At 52.3% G+C, this 15221-nt stretch overlaps 1 protein-coding gene across 1 annotated transcript; it reads right to left on the bottom strand.

Annotated features, from left to right (window-relative positions):
• Positions 1–1389: 1389 nt before the first annotated feature.
• On the bottom strand, positions 1390–14967 carry MST1R (macrophage stimulating 1 receptor (c-met-related tyrosine kinase)). The gene is made up of 20 exons (XM_006893010.1): positions 13702–14967; positions 9534–9725; positions 9319–9447; positions 8960–9130; positions 8499–8659; positions 7972–8137; positions 7726–7862; positions 7128–7289; positions 6941–7034; positions 6584–6793; positions 6332–6478; positions 6082–6247; positions 5814–5915; positions 5533–5739; positions 5122–5202; positions 4766–4947; positions 4555–4664; positions 4123–4288; positions 3554–3690; positions 1390–1645 (listed from the first exon to the last, which is right to left on the bottom strand). The coding sequence occupies exons 1-20, from the start codon at positions 14965–14967 to the stop codon at positions 1390–1392; spliced, it is 4242 nt and encodes a 1413-aa protein (XP_006893072.1).
• Positions 14968–15221: the final 254 nt, after the last annotated feature.

Here is a 15221-nt window from a genome sequence, read left to right as displayed (position 1 = left end):
ACCCTACTGGTCCACGTGTAACAGCAGCAGCCATGGAAGGAAGAGCCTCCCCTGATTGAGTGACCCGGGGTCTCCCAGCTGAGAGAATGGAGACCACGAGGTTCCTGAGCAAGGCAGATGAATCTTTATGATCCATGTCCTGGGTCCTGAGACCCACACAGGCAGAGCAAGCTGCCCGCCCCCACCCCAGAAGTGACAGTGGTGAGGTGGGGTGCAGTGGGAAGGAGAAGTAGCTCTCCTCCTCCGTGGAGCCTGCTCACCCCCCACCCTACCAGCAGCTATTGTGCAGTGGCCTTGGCGTATAAATAGCCCGGGCAGTCGGCACCTTGCAATCGTCGCCTTCAAAGTGTGGAGCTGAGCACTCACTATCGGCTTTCTCTGAAGGCTGCAAGGGCAATGTTGGCAGAGTTAGGAGGTGGGGGACACATCCTCACACTCTGAAAGTCAGTGTGTGTACATATGGGGGCAGGGGCTGCAGGTGAAAAGGGGAGTCCCTGCAGAGAGACTAGGACAAGGGGAAGGGGCCAGGCTACAGCATGCAGAGTAGCATGCAGAGTACTAAACCCGCCTTCTTTAATCCCTCCCAACACCCCCTGGGACCTTGAGCCCTGGATGCTGGGACTTCCTCCTTTCTACCTTCTGGGCCTCCTTGCCAACCCAACTTCTTTTCAGCCTTAGAGTCTTTACATATACTGCTCCCTCTGCCCCCAGACTCTTTTCCCCCACTTTGAGGCTGGTGGTTCTCTCCCATTCTTTGGGCCTCCGCACACGTGCCCTGTCCTGGGAGGCTTCTCTTAGCCTCAATCTCTAAAAAGCCGGCCATTCCCTCAAGCCAGCCTCCTAACATTTTTCTTTTTTAAAAAAAATTATTTTTATTATTTTATGTGTGGTGTGTACCGTCAAATCAGATCTGACTGGTACAGGAGGAGATTGCCCCTCCTTCTCCAGCAGAGCATCTGGTGGTTTCAAACTGCGTACCTCTGGAATTGCAGTGCAGCTTCTTGCCACTAAGCCACCAGAGCTCCCTCCTAACATTTTTCTTAACTTTTATAGCATTTGTCACAATATTCATTTGTTAATTTACTGGTTCAAAAGCCAGTGTCTGTGTGCTCAACGCCAGGTCAGTAGAGTCCCCTCCGTCCAGAAGGCCAGGCACATAGAAGGCTCTTCATAAATACTCATTGCACGAAGGATCACCATCATTCGGCTCCTCTGAGGAGTCAGTGGCCGAACGTGTCCTGCTCAAGACCCATTGTCCCTGGAGGCTAAAGAGCATGGAAAGGGTGAAGCTGGCTAGTTCTTCTTTCTCGCCTGACACGATCTGGGGACACCTTGGGTCTTAGTTGATGTCTCTAAGTAGGTCCATTCCCCAAGTGCCCAGAGTGGTGGTCATGTGGGGAGCAGTGGTTCTGAGAGGGGTCGGGGCCGCCCAGTGCTCTTATGAGCTGGAAGGGATGGTGACTGTTCCATGGGTGCATTTTCCCAGTCTGTGGCCCCAGGTCCCAAGTTCACGTAGGCTGCAGACAGTTGCACATAGTGGTCCCCATGCAGAGTGCCTGCTATGCACTCCACTTCCCGCACCAGCATCCTGAAGGTAGGTCTTGCTCCTGGCTCTGTGGCCCAGCAGCGCTCCATCACTGCATACCTGCAGGCGAAAACAGAGTGTAAGGGACAGGGGAACTCCTTATCCAAGGCTTCCCTCCTGGCTGTCCATCCACTATTAAACCCCTGGCTCAAAAACTAGCACTGAAAGGAGAAGACGGGTGATGACAGGCCTGGTGATTGTCAGTCTAGTCCTGCCTTTCCACCTTGGTGTGGGGCATGAAGTCACCGGTATAGGGGGAATGGATGCGTGGGGGCAGATCAGGGGATTAAGAGCATGAGCTCCTGAGCTTCATGGCCTGGGCTGTGTGATCTTCAGCATGTTCCTTAACTTCTCTGTATTGCCTGGTGCTGTTGGGTATCATGTGGGAAGATGACAAGGAAATGTTCAGCACAGGGGTCCAGGTCTCAAGTTTATCATGATTATCATTACGCATCTTCTTGCAAGAACACCTGGACCCAGTGAAACGGGGATTGAAAATTCTACGATGAGCCTGTGGGCAGTACCAACACCACCCTGGCTCCTAAGCTGAGGTTCTCTGGGTTTGACCATCTAGTCCTAATTCATGCTCCATTATGTGGAAATGTCATCCTTTCCTTGGATGATATTCTAAGTGTCCTACACACTATAACTCATAATATTTTAAGGCTTTCTGAGAGTGGTCTTTTACGACCCTTACTTTGCAGGTGAGGAAATTGATACCCAGAGAGGAGAAGGGACTTGCCCTGGGTGAACAGATGCATGCTAGGTCAACCAGGTTTTGCTTTTCCTTCTTCCAGTGGCTGAGGGTGTTGATTGCTCTCTTACAGCTCTTGGCTGAGGCCCTCTCTGAGAATTGACTTCGGCAGAAGGAAATTGCCTCTTGAAGCAAATACCCCCTCCTGAGGGCAATTGTGGCTGGTGAGTGATGCTTGATACAAGGATCTTGGCGTCAGTGTTTTAAAAGGGCCATTCCACAGGAAGAAATCCCTCTAGAACAGGCTGCCGTCTCTGTTACATCTACATGGCTTCTCAACTTCTCCTTCGGATCAGTCCTGCTCCCCTCCCCATCCACCCCCCTTTCTGTTAGCTGCCATTAAATCAGCCCTGGCTCTGGGTGACACCCATGTATTACACAGCACAACTGTTCCTTAGCATTTTCTTAGTTATAATCTTTACAGAAGCAGATTGCCAAGGCTTTCTTGTCCTTAAAGCTGTTGAGTAGGTTAGAACCACCAACTTTACAGTTTGCAGTTCAATGCAAATCACTTACACCACCCAAAAACTCCCTGCACCCACATCTCTGCCTGAGAGCATGTTTTAGGGAGTCTGAACTGGGCACAGGTAAGCCATGAAGTTACTTTGTACTTCAAATAAGATGCATGAATGAAATAAGGCAGGCAGGGCCACGAGGAAAAGATACTCATACTTTCCCTGGAGCTCAGACAGGAGGCAACAACTGCTTTTATCTGTGACCTGATTCTCCCTGTTCTAACAGCACCAACTTGGGCACAGCTGAGTCGTGCATGCTGCCTGAGAAGCTGAACCTCAGCACCAAACCCGACCCCTGGGAACTTAAAACAACACAGCAGCACCATCCCTCCGGGAACAGGGAATCTGAAACTACATCCAATGATTAAAAAAAATTGATCTGGTGAGACAGAGGAAGCTGATGTGGGAGCTGATGAAAGTCTTCCTTGACACTGGATGGGGAAAAATAGGAAACCGTCCTCCTTGGCAGGGAGTTGAGGGTAGAGGAATACCGAGAAATCAAATCACTGGCCTCAACCAGACTCTGAACTGGGAATTCTGTTACCATGGTGACTATGATGGCCTCCTAGTGCCTTAGTTTGAATGAGGATGGGAACCAAAAGTCCATAGATAAGAAACTCAGGCTTAGAGAATGTCTCGCCTGGGTCAAAGAGAGGTTTGGATCTCTCTCCTACCCGGTGACCCTCTCCTCATACTCACAGGGAATCAGGGCAATACTCAGGTTGGGGCAAGCGCCGACCCTGGGCCAGGAAGTAGGCAAGGTCAAAGGGGTCCACATGAGGGTATGGTGGGGCTCCTCGTGTCATCAGCTCCCATAGCAACACACCAAATGACCACTGCAAGGAAGGAAGAGACAAGGAACTCAAATTCTACTTCCAATTTTGGGGCAGGTAGGTCCTCATGCTCGGTACCTCCTAGAGGGAGGTATGGAAACACCACCTTCCACTCAGAACCCCAACACCTCACAGGTATCCTTCCTCTGTCTCCTCCTACCACCTCAGGCTTGAAACCCTTTTAGAGGTGGGAACAAAGCTGTGTGAGAGCTGGGCAAGAGCTAGATTGTCCAGGAAAAGACAATGAATTCACAGCCTCTTCTTGACCTGCTGGGAGGCAGATGCCAGTCTAAGAACTGAGCAAATGGGCTGTGGGGGTCACCCGGCCTAGGGATTCCCTGGGCTCAGATAGTCCACTGGGAGCTGAATGGACAAAATCAAGTGGTCTTCCAAGGCACCAAGGTCATGTGAACTCTGAGGCATGTGGGGCCTCACCACGTCAGACTTGGTGGTGAACCTGTAGGTCTGCAGGCTCTCCAGTGCCATCCATTTGACAGGCAGGCGAGCATGGCGGTGCTGTTGGACACTGTAGTACTCCTTGTCCAGGATGTCACGAGTCAGACCAAAGTCAGCCACCTTGACTGTGAATGATTCGTCCAGCCTGGGAAGGCGATCACACTCAGGACGGGCCCACAGCAGGTCCTGAACCCACCTGATCCAGGCCCTAGGAAGTTTCAGAGTCAGGGTGCCCAATACCAAGCCTGCACTGGGCAGACAGGAAACTGAGGTCCAGAGATGGAGGGAGAGGGACTGTTTATGCCTGTCCAGCAAGGGCTAGCCCGTGCCCTCTGCCCTGACATCCCCTTGGGCAGCTACATGTTTTGGTTCCCTGTCCCCTCACTTCACTCCAGAATTTTGGCCTCTCACATGCAGTTCCGGGCAGCCAGGTCTCTGTGCACAAACTTCTGGTCGGCCAGGTACTCCATGCCACGGGCTACCTGCAGGCCAAAGCTGACAAGGTCCTTCACCGTGGGGTTCTGAGGACACAGTAAAGTAAATGGTTGGTAGGCAAAGGCAGAGCAGCTTCTTCCCCAATTATTGCCTGAGACTCCTAACCCAGGGTCTGCTGATCACTGACCCGCAGGGGTGAGCGGATGAACTGGCGCAGATCTCCGTGGCGCATGTAGGGTAGCAGCACGCGGGGCAGCCCCTCAGGGGGCAGCATGATACCGATAAGACTGAGTACGTTCGGATGATGCAGGCCACTCATGAGCAGTCCCTCGCGCAGGAATGCCTCCACATCCTGTACCTCTGTGATGCCTGCAGATTGGCTGAGTCAGACCCAGGCCAGGGCGGCCACCTTCAAGGGTCAGATGGGACAACGGAGAAGAAAGGACTCCTCCTTAGGGTCACTCTGCAGGTGGCACAGCAGGGATGAGTCGTATCCCACCCCGGGGCTCCTCCCCCTGATGTCCTGGCCCCTGGCCCACTTACGACTCAGTGACTTGATGGCACAGTGGATTCGATTCTGGGCCTGGTCTATGTATTCTCCATGATAGACAACTCCAAAGTGGCCTGGCGAAGGGAAAGTTGTGAGAAGGTCCTCAGCCCCTAGTACTTTTATGTCCTGTCATTGACAACCAGACCTCGGGTCAATCCAGCATTAAAAACAAGGAGCAGAGATGGAGGATCTCCCATTCTCGACCATACTAGACCATACTAGACCACTGAAATGTTCTACTCTCTGTTTCAAATATGTGTAAATGGAGACTCAGAGAAGTTAAGCAACATGTCCAAGATCACCCCAATCGGTAAGAAGTCTGGAGCAGAGGCCAGCCCATCTGTCCTCTGAGCCCACATCTTTTTAGGGCCCCATTTCTGCTCCAGCCCAGTCTGATCTCGCACCTTTCCCAATGACTTGGTCACTGTAGCTGATCACTCGTTCATGGGGAATCAACACATCCTTGACCTCAGCCAGAAGAATGGGGTCGAGGTCTTGGAGTTGAATGGAAGTGGTCTGAAGAAGTGGGACATGGGATTCATCTCCATCATCTGAGAAGGATGCTTTGTAGGTTTGGGAAGTGGGGCTCAGACGCTCAGTGGTGGGAGGTTCTGTGGAGAGAGGGAGTGAGGGGCTTGTAGAACACAGGAGGTAGTCGCAGCTCCCAGTACCTTTACCACCTCACCGATGTTGTTTCTGTAGTCAGAGCCTGAGCGGAGCAGAGGCAGGGGGATGGCTCCAGATGTCCGGTCCAGGGATGTCAGGTCATCCAGGTTGAGTGAAAGGGCTGTGGGAGGATAGATCCTGGTAGCCAGACTATCACAACTCCTCAGAGCCCGTTCCTATAGACGAGAAGTGGGACTTCCCGAGTCCAGGCGGAGTGAGGGTGTAGGGTCTTGGAGGTGCCACTGGTTGGTGGTATGGGGTGAATTGGGGTAGAGTGGGAAGCTCACCTCGTTGCTTCCTCTGCCGGTAGTGGTTGAAGACCAGAGCGGTGACCAGGGCACCCACAACCAGAAGCAGGGCCAGCAGGACACCAAGGAGTACACCCTGTGGGAGCCCCTGTGGGCCCAGGCGCCTCACTTTGCCCAGCTCATGACACACACCATTTACGCAGACCTAGGGGCAGGTGGAAGCTCAGGCTCAGCCTCCAGTCTTTTGATTGACCCAAATATACTGTGAAAAGCCAGTAGGGCTACCTACCTGTAGCATGGCACCGTTCTTGTCAAGTTCTAGGGACGGGGGCAGGGGGCAGATGACCACTTCCCCCCGGAACTCATGCTGGCAGCTCTCACCGGCCACGGTCACGGTCACATTCATGCAGTCAGCCACGTCACTCAGTCCAATATACTGCAGAGATGATCAGGAGGACCGGCCATAGCTCCCATCTTCCTTGTGGAGGCTTCTGCCCTAACTCCCCTTGGTGCTCACCTCCCAGCTATCTCCCTCACCTACCTGGAACTTAATAGTATGTTCCTCAGGCTTCAAGGGGGCCAGGTGAGCTTTAGGTGGATGAGGTGGGGGCAGGAAGCGAAAGCCAGGCAGTGTGAAGCCAGCAGCTCCATCCCCCCGGACACTCAGGTTCCCTAGCATCCACTCCTGGGACCTTGGGATCATGTATTCAGGGACATAGCACTTTTGCTGCTCTGGAAGCAGCCCTTCACACTGCTGGAGTCCAAAACAAGGGTGGTTAGCCAGGCATTCTACCTCTGAGGACCCCAGTCTTCTCAGTTCAGCCTGGGGTGGGACTAGAACCTAAGCTTTCCTCCCTCCTGATTGGTGTCTGCTTTTGCACTTTCAGCATCCACTCACCCTATTCTCCACTGCCCCAAGTCCATCATGGAATGACAACAGCAAGTGCTGGGCAGAAGTCAGGTACTGGCCCTGGATGGTGACCTGTGAGCCGCTGGGGGTGAGGAGTGGGGTGGTGGGCTTGAGGAGTTTTTAGAGGTTGAGTCCCTCACTCCTCAGAAGCCAACGTAGACAGGGAGGCACTTACATGTAGCCACAGTTGGGGCTGATGCCTAACACAATGGGGTCTTCCCGGTAATGGAAGGTCCAGGAGCCGGGCACATTGGCACCCCCCACCTGCAGGTGAAGGGGAACTCTGGCCGTGGCAGCTCCAGGCGGTGTGGCACATACAAGATGCCCCTCGCTGACCCTGCAGAACGGGGATTGGGCTCAGGAGCACCCTTGTGTGGTGGCCAGGCTCATCTCCTCCTGGGGTGTGACCATTACTCCCAGTTTTTCTCTTGGTCATTTCTCCCCTGCCCATACTCTTTGTATAGAAAAGATAGGGTGGCTTCAGTAAGAACCCCAAGAGGGCAGAGAGGGAACAGGTCCCCCACAGCTCTGGCCAGAACCCATAGACTCTGCAGTGGACTCTCTTGCCAACCTTTGCCAACGTACGTGCAGAGACAAGTCACCTCTGCTCCTGGAGTCAGCACCAGATCCTTCTCCATGGATCCCAATCCCACATTGTCAATATCTAAGTCCCCCTCCCTTCTCCTTGACAGGTAGCCAGGTTCCCACTGGTGAGGACTCCCCTGGACAGGGTTCCAGAGCCTCTTCCCATCCCCTTGCTTCCTGGCACTTACTGTTTTAGTAGGCACTCAGTCCCATTCACCAGCACAACCCGGCTGGTACCCACACACAGATCCTGACCCTCAAGTGTAAGGAGGGTGCCCCCTGCCCTTGGGCCAAACAGGGGCTTCACAGCTGTCAGCACTGGCTCCTAAAAAGGTAAAGAGATGGCTTAGCTGGCATAGGTCCTCTTGTCCATGCCATTCTTTGCTCTTATTACCCAGCCAGCCCCAGGCACAGACAGGACAAGGTAGTCTTACCACAAAAGTGAAGCCTTGCAACACAGAGGTCCCGTCTACCCGGAAGTGCTTGCCTGTTGTCACGTTGACCACAGTGAGGCTGATGCTGGCAGGTCCAGCTGCCTGCACACCCGAGGGCTCCAGCTCACACTCGAGTTCCTCTATAAAGCCCTTAGGGATCATTGATCTAGACATAGAAGGAGCCCTGATGTCAGTGAAGGGTCACACAGACCTAGCAATATTCTTGCCCTAAGTCACAGGCCTCTTCTGAGCCCAGAGATGACATCTCCAGTGTCCTTTTCTGGAATAGGAAAGATCTGATGGGCAGAGAACAAGTCTGCCTGGTCCAGGACTCATCAGAGGGGTAGGGCACTTGAAGGCTTAGAAATGAATAAATATCTCCCCAGACACAGAAGTTAGAGCCACTACAGACCTGCAAATGGCTTCATATCTCCTTGGCCCAGATAACAACAAAATAGTGTCTCCCAAGGAAGGGGCTTTCTTGGTCTCCCAGTAGGGATAGAAGGACGACAGGGGCCAAATTGTACCTGATGGTAGAGGTGTCCTTGGGCAGCAGCCAGCAAGGGCTTTGGCCCACGGTGATCCGATGCATGCCTTTAGACACCAAGTCAGCAGGGTGCAGTTTGAAATTGGAGCCACACAGCGTCAGAGTCATGTTGCCCCTTAGGGGTCCACGGTGGGGGTGGAACTGAAGAGAGGAAAAAATAGTCCATGTCTATTACACTACTCCATGTAGACCTAAGCTACCTCAGATCTGTCTGCTTGGCCAAGTCTTTCTTACCAAACCTCTTGCCCAACCCACACTCCAGTCACTCTGGGTCACCTGCTAGAATTCAAATGCTTAAGCACTTTCCTGCCTCCAAGTATTTGCCTGTGTTACTCCCTCTTCCAAGTAAGTGTATCTTCCTTATAAGCCTGAGAAGTCATGGGTAAGCCCTGCTAACTCCCACTCTAGGCCCCTTGCCTACGCTGGGGAAAGCATACATACCTCAGTGAGTTCAGGTGGGCAGTGATCCTGTTGCCAGGAGCTGGGACATTCCTGCTGCCGGCCACACATGTCCCCACACCAGCCACAGCCCATGAAGTGCTGAGCCCGTAAGCAGCGCCCACAGGTGACGAAGTGTCGGCAGCCAGGGCCTCGGATGGGAACCTGGAAGACCTTGAGGTGGTAGATGTGTGACTCAGAAGTAGTTAAGGTAAAAAGCCTAGCTATTTTTTTTATAGATTCCCTGATTCTGTTCCAAGTTGAAGTAGTGGAGCCTGGCTTTGCCAAAGCTTCTCTGGTTTGGGTGGGGAGGCCATATTCCCACAGTCCTGGCCCCAGCCCCTGACGCTGGCATACCTTACCTGGTTCCCAGAGGCAAAGAGCAGGTGATCCCCAAGACGACTGATGTCCCTCTGAATGGGCTGTCCATTGTTGCCCAGCGAGAAATTGGAAATGTACAGCAAGTAACTGGAAGATCTATCCAGCTCCACCTAGGACAGTTCAGCTGTGTACAAAAGGGGGATGGGAATGGGGATGGGAACTCAGATCTAGGAACATGTGGGGACTAGGTACTCACCTGTAGTATACGCCCATCAGCTGTGCCCATGTGCGCCACAGTGACATTGCCCAGGCGTGTCACATGTAATGCAGTGACCTGCACTGTTCCCAGCAGCCCGTTGAATAGGTCCACACGTGGAGTGAAGCTTTTGCTGACCAGCAGTGGGAACTGATAGCAGCTGAAGTTGGAGCTGGGTGCCACCAGGCCAGGCTGGGAAGGACATGGGGAAAAGTCAAGGCTCATTCCCACATAGTGATCCCTTGGGGCCTGTCAGTGATCACAGACGCCCAGGACTGTCACCTCTTACTCAGCCTCACTAGAGAAGATCCAAAGGCTGCCAGTATCCCGTGCTCTTGGATCTTTTTTTAATTTTTCTGCTAGTTTATTTACAAAATTCAAATACAAATTTGAACAAATTCTTTCAATTTCCCTCACCCCCACCTATCAAATTGTACAACCCAATGATTAATCCCCCAACCCAATCCCCCCTTTCCCCTGTACATACACATCCCTCTGCTTCCAGCCTCTCTCACCCCTCCTGGATTCTTATACTCATTCTACAATAACCGTTTTATACAATATTTATCTTTATGGGACTGAGTTAGTTCATTCAGCATAAAGCTCTCCAGTCCCTCCCAAGTTAGATAATAGTTTACAAAGTTATTGCTCCTATGTGCTACATAGTATTCCATTGTGTGAATGTACCATAATTTCTCAATCCATTCCTTTGTGTTGGACATTTGGGCTGTTTCCATGCTCTTGGATCTTACAGGCAGCAGAGAAGGAGGCCTAAGCTGGAAAGCTGGTTTCTCTTATCTCCTCTACTTAGCATGTTCATTGTGATAACGTTACTGAGTCTTACAGTCCCAACCCAGTTCTGTGTCCTCACAACCCCACTCTTACCACTCCCCCTTTACAGGTGAGGAAACAAACTCAGAGAGATTTAGTCACCTGCCCAAGGCCTGAGAGCCTCAGGAAAAGAAGTTGTTTGTTGTTAAGTGCCATTGAGTATGACTCATAGCAACCCTGTGAACCACAGATCTGAACCGTGGCCCATCCTGTGCCATTCTCAGCACCTCAGATGATGACTTGGGAGAGGAAGAGCCTCAATGAGACGGATTGGCACAATAACTGCAGGAATGGGCTCAAGTATCTGAAAAGAAGATTCAGGTCTGAAGCCTGAGCTCTTTACCAGAATCTTCTCACACTGTCTGCTGACTGCCCTGCCTCACTGAATGAACTTTAGCACATGTGTCTCTTTGTGGGGCCTCAATTTCCTCACCTGCACAAGGAGTCAGAGACTCTGAGCTAAACAGTCAGCACAAGCTAGTGGCAGTGTTCCTCCCCCTGAGACTCCAAGTTCTTTCTGAACTTCAAGTCACTCTCTGTTCCTCCTTTAGGATACAAACAGGATAATGGAGACCCAAAGGCCTTGGTACCAGGAGACAGGAGCCCCTTCCCTGATCTTACTCAGCAGGGGGAAAGTTTGAGGCTGCAACCAATGTCCTAGGGAGGGACTTTAAAAGCTTCTGGGAAACTAGGAAATTAGAGTGTGAGTGCCAAGTAATGGGACTGGATGGAGGTGGTGCCAGTCTCTGGGAAGCACAAGTAGTTAAGTATTAACCTAAAGGTTGGTGGATTAGATCCTCCCAAAGGCTCCTCAGAGGAGAGGTTTAGCAATCTGCTTCTGAAAGGTTACAGTCTTAAAAATTCTATGAAACAGTTCTACTTTGTACATATGAGGTCACCACGAGTCAGAACTGAAACAATGGCAACTAAAGATAACAGCACATAACAACAACAATCCATTAAGTGGCACCTCTCTGGCAGTTCAAATCCACCTACCAGTGGCTCCAATGGGAAAAAAATGGGCAATGCCCTCCCATATTACATATAGTCTCCAAAAACCTCACTAGCAGATCAGGAATGAGGAAGTTATGACTTGAAGACAATGAGTGAATGAATAAATTTGCCATTAATTCTCTGATAGTTCCCAGAAATTCCATTGAGATTGGTGTACCAAACTTTTCTTGTAGAAAGATAAAAATGATTACTTCAGCCCCTTATCACAGCACACAACAATACAAGAATCTCCTTAGAAATGAAAGAAGAAATTTGAAATCCAATAATGCTCATTGAAATAGAGCTGGTTTTTCTTTTGGGGGAAAAAAGGAAAAGAAAAAAGATAACAACAAAGGGGTTCAGGGGCCCAGGGGTCCAGGCTCAGTAGCCTCAAATGCTCAGACCCTTCCTCATCAAGCTGGAGCCCCAGTCCTGAGCCCTCAGGGCCGATCCGAAAGCCTGGGAGCCAGGACAAGGTCCAGAGACCCCCTCTACACACTGGGCCTGTCCCACAGGTAGGTGGGTGGGTGCAGGTTGTGACTCTGTCCTCATTTCAGGTGGATGAGGGGCCTCTGCCTAGCAGGAAGCCAGCTAGGTGTTGTCAACATGACTCAAGGACAGGTGGGGCTGGAGAGAGGCCACACCTTTGCCTGCCTGCCTGTAGGCCCAAGGTTCCCAGGTTTTAGGGATGAAGGGGTAGGGAGGGAATGGGTTTAGATCCTGGAAAACAAAAACAAAAACACACAACACAAAACACCTTTACTTAAGTGCCCAGTGCCTCATATTGGAGAGTATGTGGGATGGTGACTCCCCCAGACTTCCACCCTGCCATACCAACAGGGTTTCTGCCCAGTGGCTGCATGCTCAAAGCCACTGTACAAAGATTGTACAGATTTGAGTCCCACACCTCCCATGAGGCTTGCCAGCCTGTGGGCAGGGCCTGAGATTAGGAAAGCCTGGCACTGCTCTGCTGTGCTGAGTGTTTACTGACCCACTAACCACTAGCCAAGTCAGGGAAAGGTTCTGACTTCCTGGAAGGAAGACATAGAGGACAGCCAGGTCTAGCTGAGTTTCCAACAGCAGGGCCCCTTTGACCCAAACTGACTCATCTGAGAGAGGGATGCTGAAGAACTGCCATCTCCTGGGTATAATTTCTCTGCCCACCTCTCTAGCATCAACAGGGGCTTGGAAGGAGTGAGTGAAGAATGTCACAGCATAGCCAAAGCCACAAGACTGCCAAAGCCTGGGTTCACTGAAAAACCATATCCAGTGCTGTATTTACTCCATTTCCTTGGTTTGATTTTGGCTGGAACTGTTCCAATGGCTTTAAGATTGGGTTTTACTTTGTCCTCAGCATAGTATTTTAATTAAGTCCTTTTTTGTTGTGTTCAAATTACCTGACACCATGGCTGGAAAGCACCTGGGCATAGGTTGCTGGAATGAAGCATAATCTGAGCCCTTCCCAACTTGGAGCCTCAATTATGCAGTTGTCCAGAGAACAGCTAGGACTCTGTTCTGGTAAACCAACTCAAATAAGATCCTGCTAGGCCTTTGCTCATTCCCTGCACGAGCCTAGACAGAGCCTTCTGCAAGCTTCCAGGCCTTCTCCCAAACACTCCCTTGAGAACAATCAAGGATGGGTTGTTCTGCGAAAGTCAGGACACACATGGATTCCCTAACAAGCTTCCAGCTTCCAAAGACCAAGAAACTTCCTGGAATCTGGGGACAGGAATACAAAAGGAAGTGAAGGGCTGTAGGGGTGTCTGGAATCTGGGGACAGGAATACAAAAGGAAGCAAGGGTTGTAGGGGTGTCTGGTCTTAAAACTCTTGCCCCACCCTCTTTGGAAAGTGGAGCAAAACAAGTGCTCCCTCTGGGAAAGTGAAACCGCCAGCTGTTGGATGTGTTTGTGTGAGTCTTAGAGTATCTGCCTGAGTGTTTGTGCATGTCAGGGAACTGTTTGCATGTGGGTACGTGTAACCTTTATCAAACAGTGTGTAAGCTTCCTGAAGGTGTGCTTGGTGGGTAGGTGGCCAGGGAGGTGGTAGGGAGGTCTACCATTGTACTGAGACTTTTCAAGCTGTATTTGGCAGAGACAGACAGTTGTGATGCAATACAATTCAGGCCTCACATAGCAAAGAAAACGACCTTAACAAATCAGAGTGTAATGAGTCGGGGAGTAAAAGAGCAAGATGGGCAGAATGGGGGGGCGGAGCTCCATTGTGTGGTTTTTGTCTAATCTCCCACCTCATCCCCCAGCTCTAAGGAACCAAGTGGAAGAAGGTTCTCCTTGTTTGCCCTCCCCTCTCAGACTCCCTCAGATGGAAAAGGGAAATAGTCCTTACCGGATTAGGACAAAAACTGGGCAGCTGGAAGAAGTCAAGGCCTCTCCGGATTCCAGGGTGCACAGGATCCTGGCAGCACCCTTCCACCCCCTCCTCAATGAGAGAATCCAGCAGGCGAATGGGGAAGGCACAGACGACAGAGTTGGGACCTTCTCCTGGACCACGATCCCTGATCCCTGTGAAGACCCCGAATAGCACATCCTGACCCTCTGCAATACTCAGCTCCTCGGCCAGCAGGGAGCCCACAGGAGCTGTGTGGGCTGCCCGCAGTACTGAGTAGATCTGTCCGCCTTTGGGGACCCCCCTGCGCCTGCGTTTAGGCTCAAAATTACAGTGTAGGACAAGTTCACGGTAGTAATCCAGCTCTTGTTCAGTGGCGCTGACCCGAGCCAGGCGTGTGTGCAGGGCGCCATGTGCGGCCCGCAGGCTGCTTGGCTGCACTGTCAGGAAATATACATAGGCTCCAGCGTGAAAGCTGTACACATATTCTATGCGGTAGGAGGAGAGATACTCAGGTAGCACTGACAGCGACACAAAGTTACGTGCAAATCCAGAGAAGTCTGCCTTCAGGCGGCGGATGGACACCGAACGCGGGCTGAAGCTGGCGGCCACTGTTGCATTCAGAGACGATCCCACGTAGAAGTAGGAAGCCTGGCCCTGTCCGACCACAGTCACTCGGGTGCCCAGCGGGCTGGCCACACAGTCAGGGCAGTGATCAGGCTGATTTTGGTGGGCAGAGAAGAGGCAGGCTGGCGGCATCAGGCGCACGGTAGTGTCCTCGCCGAACTCCAGCTCATGCAGGAAGCAGCGGCCCTGGAGGGTTGAGCCGCAGCTGATCAGGGCGGGCAGCACCGGCTCTAGTACCAGCACCTGTGTGTCTGTGTCGCCTGGGGGGCTATAAGGACCCGGACCACAGGCTGAGCATGTTTGGCAATCAGGATTCCCGACGGGGCCCGTCACCAGGCTCTGGACAAGCTTGAGGCTGCGCCCCAGCACGTGCAGGCGGTTGCGCGTGGCCACAAAAACAGCACTTCCATCCTGGTCCTCGAAGGTCGCCACAGCCTGGATGGGGCCCCTGGCCGAGAAGCTGGGCACTGAGTACTGCACATCAAAGTTGCGGGAGGCAGTGTAGGGGATCCGCGAACACTGCCAGCTCCCCTGGCACTGGTCCGCCGCGGGCATGGTCGGGGGTGGCGCGCGCAGCAGCAGCAGGAGCAGCGGCAGCAGTAGGTAGGGCTGTGGTGACGGCAGCTGGAGGTGTGCCATCGAGGCCCCGCTGGGAGTTCGCTAGGAGCTCCAGAAGCACCGGCTTGGGAGTGAACTGAAGATCTGGGCTGGGCCAGTGTCCAGCACCTAGTGGAGAGTCCCGGGGCAGCACGCCCCACTCCTGCTCTCGGGTCTCAGAAGAAACTAAGGCGAGCGGACAGGATCAAGAGAAAGGATTAGCCACTCTCCCACTGCTCCAACTGAGCTCTAAAACCAGGAGCAGGGCGAAGTCTACCAGAAGGCGGGGTGGGCGG

The sequence above is a fragment of the Elephantulus edwardii genome, unplaced genomic scaffold (assembly GCF_000299155.1).
Source record: "Elephantulus edwardii isolate Elephantulus edwardi_28Jun2011 unplaced genomic scaffold, EleEdw1.0 scaffold00121, whole genome shotgun sequence".
In the NCBI taxonomy this organism is placed as follows: domain Eukaryota; kingdom Metazoa; phylum Chordata; class Mammalia; order Macroscelidea; family Macroscelididae; genus Elephantulus; species Elephantulus edwardii.
This window is presented reverse-complemented; position numbering and strand designations above follow the sequence as displayed.